Here is a 19,226-nt window from a genome sequence, read left to right as displayed (position 1 = left end):
CTTGCTCACATTTTTTTAGAAACAACAAGGAATTGCCTTTAACTCTATGGGGATCATACGCGGTCGACATGTCAAACTATATTTTGTCAAATCCAGATCAAGCACCCGTAGTTGTCGTGTTACAATTTGGGTTTTTCAAGATATGTCAAGGTTTGATACACTCATTATTTCTTATTGATAATGTTAAACTTATATACCTTTTCAATATATATAATTTTTTTTACTACTTTATTATTTTTGTTTATTTCAAGGGTGTCCCGCTATTTCCAATTTACTTAATGTTAGTAAGATGTACATCAACGAAGACATACATGAAATCAATAAATTCAAGATGAGGTTTTGTTTTAATTTATATTTACTTAAAAAAGTTTTTTTGTTAATTAGTTTAAAATTTATTTCACATTTTATGTAATATTTGTCGTTTATTAGGTATCTTGGTTCCTTGCCTCCAGAATCTTCATCAAGTAGCCGTGTTTCTGCACCAACTATTCGTGTTCCGTTTCGCGAGGAGTTTCTTAACTCAACCGAGTTGTCATATCATTGAACTCGAAGAATTTTATAAGGTAACTTGATTTGTTCAAAACATTTTTAATGGGTGGCGGCGCAGCTTGTTACCCGCCTACCTGCTATGTTGAAGTAATATCTATGTTTCTATATAATGAAAAATGAGCTTGGAATTTTTAATACTTCATTACTAAAATTTGTGTTTCTATCTTTTTTCAGCCTAAATAGGTTATTATATGTGGAAAGATTCTTCCTATGTCAAAATATATGCAATGGTATTACATGGGTTGCAAGGTTTGCACAAAGTTGGTCAAAGATCGTGTAAGAAATGAAGGTGCAATTGAGGGATCACCTATTCTGAATCAGTTTCGTTTTAAGTATTATTGTAACCAAAAGTGCAATGGCGCTATTGTTGAAGCTGTACCGAGGTATTTAAATTCTTTCCTTATCTCTATTCTTTTGATATTATATCTATGGTACAACTACTTTTTGTTTTATCTTTACTAAAATAAATATTTGTCCATATATGTAGGTATCGTATTAATCTGGCAGTTCAAGATACCACTGGGGTTGTCGATATGTCTTTATGGGAGGGGCATGCTAACAAACTTCTTAAGATTAGTGCTTATGACTTGCTGCTTAAAGTCATAAATGTATGTTTTTTAGAGAACTAAATACTTTTTTATGTTCGTACTTTATACATATCAATTGTTATTAATAGTTAATTACTAAATTTTGCGTAGGGACCTCCGAATTCGGACCTATTTCCTGAGGAACTGAAGAACCTTGAGAATAAACTGTTTGCTTTCAAGATTTCCGTTAATCAGTTTAATTTGGATAATCGAGGATCTCATATCAATATATCCAAGTTAACTGAAGATACTTTTATATTAGCGGAACTTCAAAAGAAACTTAACTCTAACCAGGTACAACAAAATTTGTCTTGTGTTTTGGTTATTAATTATTGATGAATATATTTATCATTTTTATACATTTGTACTATAATTTGATCAACATTCCTTCAATATGTCCGAGGAAATCTTAAAATCTTTTAAAATTATTTGGAAGAGGATTGAATTGGAAATGAAATCCATTACAAAATTTACCTAATGTAAATTCAAATGTAATTATTGATTTTACATTAGGTAATTCAACTCCCACCTAATGTAAAATGGATTTCATTTGGTTTTGACACCGCCCGTATTGCAGGCTTTTAACTTTATTTTACAACATTAATGGTCTTTTATTTTCATCTATATGTTATTATGCTTCTATTTTTATTTTAAACTTTCCATTGTCGACCAACGCTCTTACATATAGATTTTTTTTAAATATCAACGCAATTGCTATTCAAACATATATTTCTTTAATCTCGACCAATTGCTCTTACAAATAGATTTTTTTTAAAAAAAATTAATTATGTGTTAATCGGAGTTGGTAACACATTTAGCATTGTTTATTTTTCTATTCTGATTCCTAAAAGTATACTAGAAACAATCAAAATTATTTAATGTTATATATAAAATGGTTCAATATTGTTGACTATGAATCTAACAATGCGTTTACACAATAGTTGTTTGAACTTTGAATAGGAATAAACAATTGATAATTATACTAATTTATTTTTCGTATTATACATTTTACCGAGATTAAAGACTATGATTTTTATTAATTTTATTCTTTTAATCTATACTCTCTAATAAGTTCGTTTGTTTAATTCATTCAATAGCAACAAGAATCCGACTCCACTGCTGTTAATGCGTCCGTTGACACGTTTAGTGTAAAGGTATGCCACCTTTCATTTTAAGTTACTTTCCTCTATTATACAACAACAATAAACTAATATACAGGATTTGTTTTTTTACCACATCCGTTTATAAAAAGTATTTGACAGATTTGTTAATACATCTTTTTTGTATTTATTTTAATAGGATGTTATCTCGGTGACCGATGACAATCTAAAAGCAGTTGAAAAAAGCACAGCATAGACCATTGCACCCAACAATGAGAAGACTTCCCCGAGCTGCTCAACTCCAACTTTAAAAAGGAATCTTATTGATGTGTATGATGTGGATGATCCCTCGACTCAGTCTACAACCAAATCTTATTCGGTGGCAACTGTTGGTGGTGAACAAAATGGCTAGCCCAAGCTCTTGATTCCCAACATGGAAAAATGAGGAAAACCCTCATTTAAACATTTTTAATTTATTCGTATCGTCTGTTTTGAATGCTTTGAATTTTTAGTACTTATCGACAGTTGGGTTTTTTTGGTTTATGCACGCACTATTTTAAATATAAAATTCTAATGGTTTATGTTTTAATTATTTCATGTTTTAATTGTTATGGTTTATGATTTTGTTATTTTTTTACAAAATGTTGTAACCTTCAATAACATGTTTTTAAATTATAATAAAAATTTACAAATTGGTAAACAATAAATAGTACTATTATGTTTTCCTACTAAAAATTCTTTATTTTACATTAACTAGGAGTACACTATTTGACTTTACATTAATCAAAAAAAGTTTATATCACAAAATTTTGTTATCTAATTTTCACAAATAAAATAGGAATTTTTTTTTGAAGACTTACTATTGCAAATAATTTTTTTTTTTGTTTATGTTTTGTCTTTTGTAGTTGGAACTTCAAGAAGACATTTTCATGACATTACCAATGGTATTAATTCTATATTATATCCTACTAAGAATACTTTATCACTTTCAATAACTTATTTGTTAATTATGATCTATACTTAAACTTCGCGAAGCCAATATCACTAACTTAAATCTTAATACAAAAAATATGAGCTATACTTAAACTGTGATTTTTTTTCCTTTAGCCGTCGAAAACACAAGAAGACCTTTTCAAGACATTACCAATGGTTAGTAATTTACGTTACCGTTTATTATACATACTATTTGTTATCCATTTAACATCTACTTTTTTCTATACAAATTCAAATATTTAGGAATTCTAAATTTAATAAATCTAAACTTCGATTTTTTTTCCTTTAGCTGTCATAAATGCAAGAAGACCTTTTGAAGACATTACAGATGGTTAGTAAATTTTCTTTTACGTAACAGTTTATTATACTCACTGCTGAGTTTCAATGTACCATTTACTTTTTTCATGCAAATACAAACATATAGGTAATATATTGGGTATTTCCAATGCTCAACATGCCTGAAAGGTTCAAAAGCTAAATTTAGACAACAAGAAACGAAAAGGTCTCTCACCGTCATCAGGCATTCAACCAACAACTCTACGCCAGTCTCCTGCATATGTCAAACATATTCCCCTCAACTTCAATCATCACTTATAATCACTAAAACTAAGTATTCCTTTCTTATTTATTCGAACTCTAGGTTTTCAGTTTGATGTTTCCGTCTCACAAGATAATCGTAGATCGAGGAAAACCTTAATGGATATGAAAAGGGGTAGAAACATATCAACCACATCAAATATCCAGTCTTCAAATACAAGTCAGTCTTCTCAAACGACAGAACAGTCAAATCAACAGCCTCAAGTATTTGTTGTTGATATTTTTTCCGGCGTGTCTAAAGGTTGTTAAACAACTACTACTTATGTTGTTCCTTATATAGTTTGTTTATTACATTATTTTATTAACTTTATAATATTATAATCAGATTACTTGGATCATGGTGATCAAAATGTTGCATGTGTGATATGTCATGCAAAACTTTGGAAAGATGAAGCGAATAGGGGACAAAACAAAAACACAAAAGGAAGTTACTTGCTTTGTTGCTGTTACGGGAAGGTCGAATTACCAGAATATATCCCATCCAACCCTGAATATGAAAACCTATTTCGAGGCATTGACGCAAAAAGCAAATATTTTTTGAAAAACATTAAACGTTACAACTCGATGTTTTATTTTACTTCAATGCGAGGTAAAATCGATACAACCATTAATCAAGGAAAATGTTCATTTGTATTCAGGTTGAGTGATCAAAATTATCATTCGATTGGAAGCCTTCAACCTGAACCTGGACGCAAACCCAAATTCTCACAGTTGTACATATATGACACCAACAACGAGCTAACAAACCGACAAAAAAATATTTGGGTTTGTAATCACATTTACAAGTATACAACAAAATTTCTTTGTTTTAGTACCACGTCACTTTCTTATCCATGTGATATTAAATTATTGAGAATTTGGGCATATATTCATATTTATGTGTTTCATGTTGTTTTTCAGTGACTCGAAGAATATGTCAACTAAGGCTGCAAATGCAATGGATCTTCAGATTATTCAACGTTTGAAAGAAATGTTAGATTCACAAAATGTTTTAGTTAAGACGTATAGAATGGCAAGAGATTCTTTGCAAGAGAACCCTCATATTGATTTAAAACTACGTCTTATTGCAAATCGACAAAAGGATGGAAGAACTTACAACCTACCAACAACATCTGAAGTTGCATCTTTAATCGTAGGAGACATTTCTGACACCCTTTAGCCTCGTGATATTCTTGTAACTACTATGGGCGGTAAAATAATACCTATAAGTGAGCTACATCCTTCATATGTCCCTCTTCAATATCCAATCATATTTATTAACGGTGAAGATGGCTATCGAGTTGACATATATCATGGAGGTGTTAACGAGGGTGATGACAGCAAACGGCCTTTTACTACAATGAGGGAATGGTTCGCCTTTAGGATTCAAGATAGGCTCAATCAGTTCTCAATTCATTTAAACTCAAGGAGGTTGTTACAACAGTTTATAGTTGACGCGTATACGATGATTAAAAGCGAAAGGCTTTTTTTTTATCGTAGTCAACAGACAAAACTAAGATCATCAACGTACGAGAACCTCATGAATCTAAGAGACCAGGGAACATCCAGTATTTCAAAAGTGGGACGCACCGTCATATTACCTTCGTCGTTTACAGGAGGTGCTCGATATATGACTCAAAACAACCTGGATGCTATGACACTGTGCAAATGGTTTGGATACCCTGATTTTTTATAACAGTAACATGCAACCCAAAGTGGCCCGAGATGACAAGATTTCTTAAAGATACTACTCTTAATTCAGAGGATAGGCCCGACATCCTGTGCAGATTGTTTAAAATCAAGCTTGACGCCCTGTTAAAAGACCTGAAGGATAAGGCGGTCCTTGGCAAAGTACAAGCAGGTATGAATAATTTACATATGTTTCTTTCATCGTATTTTCTAATATAAGACAAATTACGGTTTTTATAAAAACATATAACTGAAACCCGTTAATGTTTTTACTTATAAACAAAACTTTTCATGCAGTTGTTTATACAATCAAATTTCAAAAGCGTGGTTTGCCTCATGCTCATATGTGCTTATTTATGCTTGCCGATCATAAGCTTCCCGATGTAGAACACGTTGACCCTTTTATTTCTGCGGAGATTCCTGATAAGAATGAGGACCCTGAATTACATTACATTGTGAGTGAATTGATGATTCACGGTCCATGTGGTGCCCATAATCCGACATGCTCGTGCATGTTTGACAACAAATGTTCAAAAAATTTCCCAAAGAATTTTCAAGAGGCAACATCTGTCGATTCACAAGGTTATCCCCAGTATAGAAGACGCGATTCTGGTCAATTTGTTCAAAAAGGAGACATTCAATTAGATAACAGAAGTGTGGTCCCCTACAACAAGTACCCATTAAAACGATATCAAGCACACATTAATGTCGAATGGTGCAATCAGGCGTCATCTATAAAGTATTTGTTTAAATACATCAACAAAGGACTTGATCGAGCTACTATTTTTTTTTCATAAAACGAAACACAAGCACACGTGGAACAACTAAAGGTCGATGAGATCAAACAATTTTATGATTGTCGTTATTTATCTGCTTCTTAGGCAGCTTGGCGTATTTTCGGCTATGATGTCCATTACAGTATGCCTTCTGTTACCCGCCTACCTTTCCATCTTCCTGGACAACATCATGTACTTTATGGTGTGGATGATGATCTTGATAATGTCTTGGAAAAAGTTGAGAGCGTCTCCTCTTCCATGTTTACTGGTTGGATGAAGTGCAACGAAATGTATGCTAGCGCGCGTGAATTGACTTACGTTGAATTACCTACTGAATTTGTTTGGCATGCTCAACCTCGTCGTTGGGAACGAAGAAAATCGAGGTTTTCCATAGGAAGAATTCATGTTGTGTCTCCTGCAACTGGGGAAGCGTACTTCGTACGAATTCTTTTGAACAGAGTTAAAGGTCCACAATCATTCGAAGACATCCGTACCGTTAACGGTCGTCTTCAACCTTCGTTTAGAGACGACTGCTACTCTCTTGGATTGTTAGAAGACGATCAAGAATACATTGAGGCAATTGAAGAGGCAAGCCATTCATCGTTGGGTCATGGAGTACGCACGTTGTTCGCTACAATGTTGTCATTTGACAGCCTTTCTAGACCAGATCATGTATGGATAAATACTTGGAAATGGCTTTCTGATGATATTCTCTACAACCAACGACGTCTTTTAAAGTCACCAGGTATCAATTTTTTGGAAGCCAGTTTTACAATCTTTATATCTATATATAGTCATTAATATTTGGAAATTATTTTTTTATTCAATTTTAATAGAGTTATCGCTAACCGAAGATCAAATCAAAAACCTCACTTTGTTTGAGATTGAAAAAATCTTGCTGCGAAACAACTCAAGCTTAAGAAAATATCAAACCATGCCTTTCCCCGATGCCGAGTATATATCTATTGCATCTAATAGTTTGATTCAAGAAGAGTTGTCATACGATCAAAACTTGCTAAAATTAGAGTTCCAAACTCTATTTAATTCAATTACTAATGAGCAAAAAAATGTTTTTGATCGTATAATGATGGTTGTTCAACAGAATAAAGGTGGTGTGTTCTTCGTATATGGTTATGGTGGAACAGGTAAAACGTACTTATGGAAGATCTTATCAACTGCCATAAGATCAAAAGGCGAAATCGTTCTAACTGTTGCTTCAAGTAGAATTGCTTCGTTATTGTTAGCCGGAGGTCGCACAACACATTCCAGGTTTCATATTCCGATAAATCTTAATGAGGATTCTACTTGCTACATGGATACAGGCACAGATGAAGCCCAATTATTAGAAAACACCAAATTAATAATTTGGGACGAAGCTCCAATGCACCACAAACATGGCTTTCAAGCTCTTGACATGTCTTTAAAAGACGTTTTATCTTCTAATCTGCTATTTGGAGGCAAAGTTGTTGTATTTGGAGGAGACTTTCGACAAATACTACCTGTAGTTCAAAAGGGTAGTAGACAAGACATCGTAAACGCCTCTCTATGTTCTTCTTACATTTGGAGTGAATGCAATGTCCTGAGATTAACAAAAAACCTAAGGTTAACTATGGGTATGCCGTCATCTGATGTTGAGGAAACCAAATTATTTGCTAAATGGATTTTAGATATAGGTGAAGGTAATATTGGCGGTCCTAATGATGGTCTTGCAACGATGGATATACCTGACGATCTATTTATAAAAGATTCAGTTGATCATATATCAAAACTTTTTGACTTTGTTTATCCTGATATTCTACAGAATTATGAGAACCAACATTACTTTCAGGATAGAGCAATACTTGCACCAACAAACGAAATTGTTGATGACATTAATGATAGTTTGCTCAAGTTTTTTTCCAGGTGATGAAGTCGAGTACTTAAGTTCAGATACCATATGCAGTTCAGAATATATCAATGACACTGTTGATACAACTTTATACTCTCCTAAACTGCTTAATGGTCTAAGAATATCCGGACTACCAAACCACAAACTGGTGCTAAAAGTTGGTGTTCCTGTTATGCTCCTTAGAAATCTTAACCATAAAGAAGGCTTATGTAACGGTACTCGACTACATATTATATCTTTAGGTACTCGTGTAGTTGAAGCCAAAATTATTTCTAGAACTAAGATTGGTCATAGAGTTTTAATTCATAGATCGCCACTGACTCCATCAGACAACAAAATAGCCTACAAGTTTCAAAGACGGCAATTTCTTCTTGCAGTATGTTTCACCATGACGATAAACAAAAGCCAAGGTCAATCGTTATCAAGGGTGGGTTTGTACTTAAAGGAACCCGTGTTCTCACATGGACAACTATACGTCGCCTTGTCAAGAGTTACAAGCAGGTGTGGGCTAAAGATTCTGATTCTTGATAAACAAGGTAATCTGACCAATATAACAACAAATGTTTTGTACAAGGAAATTTTCTCTTATTTATAAAATACTCGTGTAAATTTTTTTTTGTAATCCTTGTAATTTTAGTGTACTTTGTAATTGTATTAACAATATATGACAGCTGTGTTATTAATTGTATTTTGTTTAATGTTTAAATATTAAAATTTTCGTTAATTGCCCGTGTATTACACGAGTCTCAAACTAGTATATAATATGCACCCCTTGTTACCTTTGGTATTTGCTTATCCGATTCCGGTTGGTTAAGTTTCGGACCTCGTAAGGCAAGGCTTCATGAAGGACTTCGTGTTCTTGATATATATATATATATATATATATATATATATATATATATAACTTGTTTATACATACTAACCGTGCTTAACTTCTGCTCATTTTAGTTTTTTATCATATTTACAAAGTTCCATGGTTATGGGATCTAAGAGTCTATGCTTCAGTTTAACCGTAAATAGCTCTAGACCGGAAACCAAACTTTTGCTTACTAGTTTTGTTAAAATAGTTGTTTAAACATGTTTAATGTTAGATTTGAGTTTCTAAAATCATTTTTACAAGTTCTTTGATATTGGGCATGTGGAATCCATCTATGAACTTATTGTGAGATGGAAACCGAACCAAAAACCGAACTTTTGTTTAAAGACTTTATTGTTAACTTTTTGATTGTAAAACTTAAGTTTCTTCATTTATAAATTATTATACAAGTTCTTGGATATTTGGGCATGTGGAGACCATCAATGAACTATTTGAGAGATGGAAACCGAACCAACCCGAACTAAACCGATTTTTACTCGCTTTAGACACACAAGTGTGTTTTTAGCTATCAAAACTTATATATTTCTTTAAAAATAGTTTACAAACTGATTTAAATTATTTTATTAAGTACTTGGAAATGTTGGATCCAACTTGATCTCATAACATAGTTTGGACCGACAAAACCGAACACTCGCTTAACGTGCGTTGTTAGTTCAAAAACAATAGAACTACATACTTGGTTAAGTCTTATTAAGTTTTATTGAGTTATCTCATAACATTCATTATTTTGGAAAGTTAACTTTGGGTTTGACCAATTACCAAGACCCGAACCGACAGCCCGAATACTCATTAAAAACATTGTCACACCCCCATTTTGGGCCTAGGCGTGTGATCACTAGTTGGTATCATGTTTGTAAATAAATCAAAGTTGCAGTTATTAGCGGAAGACATTATAAAACATAAGGATCGATATTATAAATATTTACATTACAAAAGAACGAGACGAAAGTCTCGTTTAGTATTTACTTGTTTATATGTTTTACAAAAAGTTTATATTTCAATATTTAAACAAAATTATCCGAGCCATCGGATTCTTGAGCTTCTTCGTTTCCACAAGATCTAATCTTGATTACCTGCAAAATGTTATAAAAATACGTCAGCAACGAATGCTGGTGAATATGCTGACGCTAAAATATTTTCTTTACTTAACTACCCCTCGAGACCACGTAAGCCTCGGCCCATCTTGGCTTAGGCATAATCAAGTTAAACAATCATTATAAACTCGAGTGTCTACACTAGGTCACCTCAGTAAAACACCGCAGCGTTTCGACGTACTTAGGTACCATAAATATACACAAGGTCATTCTCACTCGAACATACTTTGGCTCGGCCCATCGTGGTTGGAGGTCGTGACCAGGCGTGGTGCGATGTGCCCACCGCATACCACATGTGTAAGGATCCAGACAAACGTATACCACAGCCTGAGGGCTAGGTTTATACTCTTATTTACAATGTTTTTAGAGACACGTAGCCTCATGTAAAGTTTTACACATAACACGTTTGTTTGTTTGAAAGCAAGTTTATAAAAGTGGGGCGTATTCACCTTTCAAATGGGATCGGCTTCCAACACCGTCCGTTGAGTCTTTCTCGCTATCTCGCACCAATAGTACGAGTATAACTTTCATTAGTCGGATACACGATCCGGCTTAAAACCTTTAGTCTTATTTATCTCGATGAACCTTTAGTTTATAATCTCTTTTTACTTTAAAACCTTTAGTTGAAAAGTAATATTAATAAACCTTAGTTTATTTATAAAACCCGACGTTTCTTCTTCATTAAGAAACATATTTTTCTTTCTTTATTATTTAAGTATACTCATTACACTTAAATAATATATTTCATAACAAAGAATAATCTTATATACTTATATATATATATATATATATATATATATATATATATATTCATATATATATTATCTTTCTTTTCTTTATTTTCTTTGTTATATCTTTCTTTGTTTATCGAGAATAATATAGACTTGGGGTATTAAGCCCTTATAATATTTTATTATTATTTTGGTAGGGCATTATGCCTACCTTGCTTGGCTTAGAAATACCCTAGACACTTGGCAGCACTTCGTCGCCGCTTGATCAATCACCTTTTCCACACTTGGCACGCTTCTCGAAACACCAACACTTCTCGACACGTACTTCGATAAAATCGTCGCGACGTCGGGGCACCTCTTCACTTGGAACGTTGTCAGAAAGTGGTACGTATATCGAGATGATGGCACGGAAAACGAGGTAACGGGGCACAGATTTCGAGAGAGATCGTTGGCACGTGTTTCAAGGTTTAGAGAGAGAGTAGTGAGAGAGTAATATGTGTGTTTTAGGATGTGATGGAATGAATCCCGCATCCCTCCTATTTATAGCCAGATTTGGACCCCATCGCGGTACGCGATGGGTTCCTTGGCACGCCTATCGCGTACCGCGAAATAGGCCTGCTGAGTCACAACGTAGACCTGCCACGTGTGACACGTGGCAGGCACCGCGCCACTTGGCGACACGTGGCGGACGTGTTGCCACGTGGCGGCAGGCGTTGCCACCGTGTGCCACGTGGCACACGTGTCACAATCTGTCAGACACCCCATTGCGGCACGCGATGGGTGTCTCTCTTGACCTGTCGCGTAGCGCGATGGGTCAAAAAATCAGATTTTTCATTTAAGCCTCTGGAGTTTTGAAATTGGCAAAATTGGTCCATTGACTTTGGAAATTACATATTTAGCCCGAAATTTACGTGATGTTACAAACCTGTTTTAGTATCTTCATTCCAAGGGGAATTGCATTCTTGCATTTTTACCCACTTTATTACTTAACATAGGTTGAGTAAATATTAAGGTTAGATACTTTAACCCGGTTTCAAGCAAACTTACATTTTTAAAGGGTTATTATTATAATTTTCTTAAATAGTTACTTTTAAAACCTTAAACTATAATTGTTTACATTTCTTATCTTTTAAAGCTTCCCTAAAACAACATTTCAAATTCAAGACTTCCTTTCATATAAACCTTACTCGTTAAACCTTGAGCTACCGGTTACTCATCATTGTACCAATCAAGTTTATTATTTGAATGTGAGTACTTTCATACCCCGTTTTCTATCTTTTGTTTTGGGGTGACATTTCATACTTATTCAACTAAATGCTTTTTACTTGAATCTCAAATCCACAAACGTTATTGTATACTTTACTTAAATAATTGCTCGATTTGGTGTTCTATGATTATATGCCTATGTATTTATCGCTTTTGGTTGGTTGATCTATAAAATCCTAGACTATTTGGCATCCCCTTATAGCAAGGTGTCGTTAACATAATGCAATTAACGATAACTATAAAATCCTAGACTATTTGGCATCCCCTTATAGCTAAGTGTCGCTAACGTAATTCCATTAGCGATATCTATTTATTCAAGTTATTGCTTTTATTTATTGTTTCGTATACAAGTTTTGTGGCCTTTTTCTTACTATATACTTATATGCTCAAATTTATGAATTGTTCACCAACCTTTGTGTTGATAAACTGTATTTTATGAAATGTTACAGGTTTGACTTTTTGTTGACTCGAGGACTTGACGAAAAACGTTACTAAGACTATTAGGATATTAGTAAAATGAACTATATAATTGTTTACTTGTATTCAATTTGTTTGTATGAACGAGATGTGTTGTTTATTGATTTATGAAATCAAATGAGTTGATTAAATATTGTCACTTTAAATAGTGTCTTGTGTATTTGTCCAATCACGTTGCACCCCGGCATGTTCCGCCGCCTTTGGTTGGGGTGTGACACCGAGCTACCAACGAGGCAAAGATCTGGGCATCCAAATCAATTCTCTAGGCCAGAATCAAGTTGGTGACTGAAGCCAATGATTCTGCATTTGACAAATCTTCGTGGGACATAGCGCAGTGGAAGCAGTCTTTGGCAGACTTAGGCGTAGGCGAGGATGAGGCTGGTGAAAGCACCGAGACTGCTGCTGGAGCTCAGGAGACCGAGGTGATGGACATGGGGAAGGATGCGACTGCTGAAGAGGATGCAGGAAATGAGGGCAATGAAGGATGATAAAGACAAGGCCAAAGCCCGTTGTTTCTTTATTTTGTTTGGTTATGTTTTGAAGGATACTGGATAATGGTCTGTATTTGAACAATAGTAATTAGGGTAAATGATTCATGATCCTTAAAACAATTTTCAGGGGTAGCAAAGGTGAAGGGATCCTCTATTTGTGGGGATGAAGCCTTTGATGCCCCTGTTTTTATTTTCCTGCACTTTATGAACAGTTAATACTAACACCTGCTTAACCCGGGTGGATGGTCCATCTTTCGTATGGTGAAATCTGGGTTAATGATTTTGGGTAAGTCCAGGTGACTTATGATTAATAATAACTAAAAACTTTTGAGTATTCGCTTGTTATTTGTTATTTTGAAAGTTTGTTTGATAAAGCAAATCACACCAGGAATTCAAGCATGTAACAAATAACAATCTCATGTCATTTAACATATTAATTTCCAAACATCGAATTTGGTTAATCAACTAGTTTAACCATGAATAAATATTAGGATACCCTGAGTAAATATTAGGTTTCCTCTAGACGTGGATGGAATTTAAAACGGTAGATATTTCTCCGATAAGTTGCAGATGCGGTCATTGTTGGGCGTTGTTTCAACGAGGAAGATAGAGATTGGAGATAACAAAGATACATGTGTCCTATTTGTTTTATATATTTATAATGCCCAGGCTATAGTTTCATGGCCCATATAAAAAGCTAACAAAATCCTTTACCGTTACCGAGAATGTTGTTTGGGTTTAATTTCCACTAAATAATTTGTTTATTATTTATATGAAAATTCATATCATTGATGCAAAATTTAGAAAAAATAAAGAAGATATTTTCAAACTTTACGTAAATTATATATTTTTTGTTGGACCTAGTATTTGAAACTATAAAAAGTTATGTACTTTTATTATTATTCTTACATTATTTAATACTTTATTACCTTTTCTGTTTAATAAAACTCAAAAAGAATAATTGACTAATAATTAGTAACTTAGAAACGGTTTAGTGGTTGTAGTATATCAACCGGATAAAAATAAATAAATTTGATATATCCTTACATATGTAAGGATTACATTACCCCCCCCCCCCCCCGGTTGTAGTATATCAACTTGAAAAAAATAAATAAATTTTATATACCCTTACATATGTAAGGATTACATTACGCCCCCCCCCCCCCCCCCCCCACCTCCCTCTTCCTGGGTCATAAAACTCTGGTTCTATCACTGCTCTTAAAAAAATTTAAAATTTTAGGTTACCACTCAAATTTTCTTCTAGATTCGTCAATGCGGGTAGATGAGGTGTCATAGGGCAGGTGAGAAAGTCAGAAGGGAAGGACTCTAGCAATGTGGATAGTTTAAGACGTCGATGTCTTCAATCTACTTGAAGGAATGTCTCCTTGGACTGAAACAACTTCTTGTTTGGAGCTCACCATATGCACTATGTGTTGTTAAGAAGATACCATGCATGAGTTTCTCTCTCTCTCTCTCTCTCTATATATATATATATATATATATAAATAAGCGAAGACATAAAAATCCTAACTTGATCAAGATATATCTTCATGTGGTGATTATATTCTAACTTGATTAAGTCCTAGTTAAACAACCTTTAACCTAGACATAATAAGGATTAAATTCAGATAAAGGAACCTTAGCTTTTGGAAAACATTGTTCCAAGAAATCCTCATGTTATCAAAATTCAAAACCTAGTCAAATCGTACCTCTAATTTATCATAATGTCTTATCTAATCACCCTTATAAATAGAACCCTCTAGCACCCTCAAAATTAGCTACAAACCTACAAATTTCAGAGCCCCAAGGTTGAAAATTCATCAACCCCATCCCTCTCAATGATTCACAAGTCGTTTCCTTTTAAGTAAGTTCCAACTTTAAGTTCTTGTATTTTTATTTTGAGTTCTTATTACCTATTCGTTGTTCATATTAAGTTTCTTTCAAAAACAAGTTTGGATATGTGATTACCTATCACTTACATGTTATAATTATAGATCAATGCATATTAAATTGTGATTTAATCAATAAACATCAAAAGTTTTATCAAGAACATCAAACTACAAGCTTTTAGTTTGATTCCTTCAATTTTCAATTGTAACCCCTTTATTTTTCAGTTATGCATTGCAATTCATATTTATACTTTAAGCCTCGTATTTTGATATTTATCCGAATCATTATAAAGTTGTCAGAGTTAGTATACAAATAAAGTTATAAATCGAGCATGTATGTGTCTAACAAACAAACGATTCTGTCTAAGGCAAGAGTGACGTTTATATATCCCATAGGACCCGTGACTCTTACCTGGGAATCAACTTGCCGGAGGTCATGCTCTTGGTTTTAACATTCTAGTATGTGATACTCAATATTCCTTATACACATAACTAATTCATTGAAAACTTAAATAGTATCTCGTTAACAGTTCAACTAGTTCTTGTGTTTGTTTGTGTTCTCATAGCAAGCAAAGTAAGTTCATAGCTCGTTTTAAACGTTTTATACTTTGGGGTGGAAAACATGCATAATAAAGTTGTTTACATGATGTTTGATTCATATTTTATTTGATGATATTCATTATGTGTGATCATTACACGTGTACACACATTCGCATTTACAACCATTAACTTGGAAAGCCCGTGGTAGTATGATAATAGATATATTAGCACGACCGTCCACTCAAGCCTCGGGTAGAGGCCTGTGTGTTCAAAAGTCGATTATTATTAGCATTAAACATATTAGTGCAATTGTGGGATTAGATGACTCGTTAAACGTGTCAAGAGGTTTTGGTTGTAATCACAAAAGTATACAAGTAACCAAGCACATATAGAATGTTTTCAACATATAACTCATTTTCCAATTGTTTTATTTAAAACCTACGTTCTCACAAACTACTTTTAACTAACACTCTCGCATATTTTTCAGGTAATGAAAATTAAGTGATAAAGACTGTTGAGGTTTCACATAGGAAAAAGTCAGACCTAGAAGTCATTAATAAATCCTTTTTTTTTGCTATCTATATATGGTCTTCTTTAAACAAAGTATTTAATTGTTCTAATGAAAATTTTACATTTAATTATCATGTTAATCATCATGTGCATGATTTCAATCTGCATACCTTCCGACATTTCCGCTACCGAGCGAGGGGTGTGACAACCGTCCACATTTGCTTACATATCACTGTCTAAACTTTAGGTTTTTAATATATACATATAGATGCGTGCACACGCTATATTTTCTTTTGTTTTTAAATGTTTATGGTTCAAATACAAATATTTGTTAACATGAAAACAATGAGAAACAATTGGTTGTTATTATTAGATTTGTTGTTATAAGCATTTGTTCGTATTTACTGATTTCTGATTATGAGACGTTACAAGTATTTGTTAATTTGCATTTTTTGTTATTATTATTATTTTTTCTTTTGCTGTTATAAGTATTTGTTTTTATTATTATGTTGTTGATTCTGATTCTTTTGTTGTTATTAATAGTTTTTTTTCTTTGTTATTTTAAAGCCTTATTAATTTAGATTGGTAATGTGTAATACGTTTTAATTTTTGATAGATTGATATTGTTTGCTACATTCTCATGTTCATATTATTTTGAACGTGGACCCTACTCCAAAATAATATTTTCATGTTTATTTGTAGAAATCCATAAAATCTAATTTAGAAAATTATTTACATGTAGTCATATACTTTACCAAACGAAGAAGATGGTGTCTCTTAATTTTAAACAACAATAATCATTTATTTAATATAATCTAATGAATAAAAAATCTTTGAAATTAGGAATCCAAATAAATCCAGTTTGAAATTCAAGTTCCAATGAATAGCGTAAGGCCCAAGTTACAAAATAGTAAAATAAATAATAATAACAGTTATATTCCACCTCCTCACTCACCGTCAAATCATCAGTCAAGAATCAAGAAAGATTTTCTTGACAAAATTTCGTTAAATCAAAATTCAATTACTTGAAAAATCAAAACCCCTTCCGATTCCAACACGACCAAGACCAAGTAAGTATTCGTTCATTCCCGCGAAAAAGTTATAATCTTTATTATTGCAATTGTAAGATTGAAGAAAAAGACGGTTGAATTTGGAGTCTGTAAGTGTTAGTTAGGTTGATCATGTTGGTGTTGTTGTCTCTTTTTAGTTTTCTGGGTAATCATGCGAATTTCATTGTTTTATGTAAAAAACAAGGGTATGTTAATTTGAAAGCCTAATTTCGTAATAGGGTTTTGTGATATGTAATTTGAAGCCCTGGTTTTCAAGATTTTAACAAATTACGGTTGATCATGATAGAATATATCTTTATTTCCGCTTATCGGAATACGAATTAGGGGTGTGCACGGTTGGGTTTGAAGAAAAAACCAAACTTTGGTTTTTGAATTTTTGAAAACGGTTCGGTTTCAGTTTTGCCATTTGAGTTTGAAAGTTTTGGATCAAACTGTCGGTTTTTGTTTCGGTTCCGTTTTTTAAGTTTCATGCAGCCCCTTGTAATACATTCAAATTTGTGTTTTAAATTGGAATTTTGACAATGCAGGTGAATAATCTTGATACTCCATTTATGCTTGGTTTTGTTAAGAATGACTGCGTTTGTTTCAGCTACAAGCATGAAACCTGAAATTAAGCACGCAGGTGAGTTCATAAAGTGTGAAAATAATGTTGCCGGTGGTTCGGGTCAACCTCAGTCAGATGATGCTACCGCCTCATCAAGTTCTTTCGGTAACACATTTTCCGATCATGAAACTCGTGGATATGAAACCGACAATGAAGTTATGTCAGGTTTACGTGTGGACCACGCACCAGTGTGCGGGTTTGATAGATCGGGTGACTTGTTTGCCTTAAGGTAACGTTCGATAATCTTGAAATTTTAATGGAAAAATAGTTTATACAATAAACGATTATTATATTTTCAGGAAAAAAAAGTTGACATCTCATTGGAGGAAGTTTATACAACCGATTATGTGGCGATGTAAATGGCTCGAATTGCAGGCTAGAAAATTCGAGTCGATGGCGGCTGTGTATGACAAAGAGCTTGAAAAGCATAATAAAACAAAAGAGTTGAAATACAAAAACTTTGAATTAGAAGGTTGTTGTGCAAAGTCAATGCCTTATGTTCATGATTCCAAAAGACAGAAACTAATGAGAAGAAAAATAAGGAAAAAACATGAAGACTCAGACACAAATATGTGCATGTTACATCACAACATATCCTTGTATCTTGCTACTCGTGGGTCCCCTGCTACCGGTCCAACGATGGATGTTGATGAGACTAGCCTTGTGGGCCCGTCTTCACCTAAAAATGCGTGTAGCAAGTTTAGGGTCCCTGATGAGTTGGAACAAATACTTTGTAAGATTGAAGTTTCACAGTCACAAGTGTGTCAAATGAAGGACCGACTCGATGTAGTAATGAGTGAAAACAATGAAAGGATTTTAGCCACCGACGAGTTAATGTTGCGAGAATCCAGTAAAACAGTGAGTCAGCCCGTTAAGGAACCGGATTTTCTAACAGATGTTGATGAACCGTCTTTATATGCTATGTTTGCGTCTCAGTTAATGAAGTTAACTACGCGTCATGATGTGGTCAAACATGAAAATGGAACTTCTGAATTTATTGATGATCATGATGCAAATGAACCCATGGAACTGCCTTATTTTGCTTCGAGGAAAACGAGTGAGTTGTGTTTTTATTGGATTAATATAATATTTGAATAAAATGAAAGTAAAATTTTGGGACAAAAGGTTGTTTTAGTCAAAATGACCTCCCAACTGGTGCTAATGTTGCTCATAGGGGTGCGAACGAACCAAGCTGCTTGTGAGCTACTCGAGATCGGCTGACTAAAAGCTTTGAATCGAGCTGATCTTAGAGCATGGTTGGGATTGAGTTTGAAAACACCTTATTGACTTATTAGCTTTTTTAAAAAGTGAAAAAGCCAATAAGTTGAAAAGTGTGTGTGGCCATTACAAAAATTCTTTTTATTTAAAGGTTTTTGAAATGGTCAAAAACCAGTTTTCCAAAAACCCCAAATCAAATCATGGCTTTTCAAAATGGTTTTTTGAAAAGCCAACAAGCTGTTTTCAAATTCAATCCCAAACTTGCTCTTAAAACAAGCTCGATCCCGAGCCTCACTTATCG

At 33.7% G+C, this 19,226-nt stretch overlaps 2 protein-coding genes across 3 annotated transcripts; both read left to right on the top strand.

The window, feature by feature from the left end:
• Positions 1-5,009: 5,009 nt before the first annotated feature.
• Positions 5,010-8,176, top strand: LOC143582176 (uncharacterized). The gene is made up of 5 exons (XM_077064802.1): positions 5,010-5,424; positions 5,505-5,666; positions 5,792-5,949; positions 6,376-7,015; positions 7,107-8,176. The coding sequence occupies exons 1-5, from the start codon at positions 5,010-5,012 to the stop codon at positions 8,174-8,176; spliced, it is 2,445 nt and encodes an 814-aa protein (XP_076920917.1).
• Positions 8,177-16,977: 8,801 nt separating this feature from the next.
• LOC143582178 (uncharacterized) lies at positions 16,978-18,865 on the top strand. Of its 2 annotated transcripts, XM_077064804.1 has the most exons (3): positions 16,978-17,103; positions 17,631-17,936; positions 18,007-18,865. In XM_077064804.1, exons 2-3 carry the CDS (start codon positions 17,674-17,676, stop codon positions 18,803-18,805), a joined length of 1,062 nt encoding a protein of 353 aa, XP_076920919.1. In that variant the 5' UTR covers positions 16,978-17,103; positions 17,631-17,673; the 3' UTR covers positions 18,806-18,865. The 2 variants fall into 2 exon arrangements, with proteins under 2 accessions (XP_076920919.1, XP_076920918.1); XM_077064803.1 differs by lacking the exon at positions 16,978-17,103 and having other exon boundaries at positions 17,537-17,936.
• The last annotated feature ends 361 nt before the right edge of the window (positions 18,866-19,226 follow it).

The sequence above is a fragment of the Bidens hawaiensis genome, unplaced genomic scaffold (genome assembly GCF_021521415.1).
Source record: "Bidens hawaiensis isolate Kalapana, Puna unplaced genomic scaffold, B.hawaiensis_p1.1 tig00031477_1, whole genome shotgun sequence".
Lineage (NCBI taxonomy): Eukaryota > Viridiplantae > Streptophyta > Magnoliopsida > Asterales > Asteraceae > Bidens > Bidens hawaiensis.
This window is presented reverse-complemented; position numbering and strand designations above follow the sequence as displayed.

Excerpts from the sequence above, each read along its gene's own strand:
- LOC143582176 (XM_077064802.1), top strand. The coding sequence starts at position 5,010 with ATGGGCGGTAAAATAATACCTATAAGTGAGCTACATCCTTCATATGTC. Across the intron at positions 5,425-5,504 it reads ACCTTCGTCGTTTACAGGAG|TAACATGCAACCCAAAGTGG; the intron begins GTGCTCGATATA and ends TTTTTATAACAG. Across the intron at positions 7,016-7,106 it reads ACGTCTTTTAAAGTCACCAG|AGTTATCGCTAACCGAAGAT; the intron begins GTATCAATTTTT and ends CAATTTTAATAG.
- LOC143582178 (XM_077064804.1), top strand. The coding sequence starts at position 17,674 with ATGACTGCGTTTGTTTCAGCTACAAGCATGAAACCTGAAATTAAGCAC. Across the intron at positions 17,937-18,006 it reads GGTGACTTGTTTGCCTTAAG|GAAAAAAAAGTTGACATCTC; the intron begins GTAACGTTCGAT and ends TTATATTTTCAG.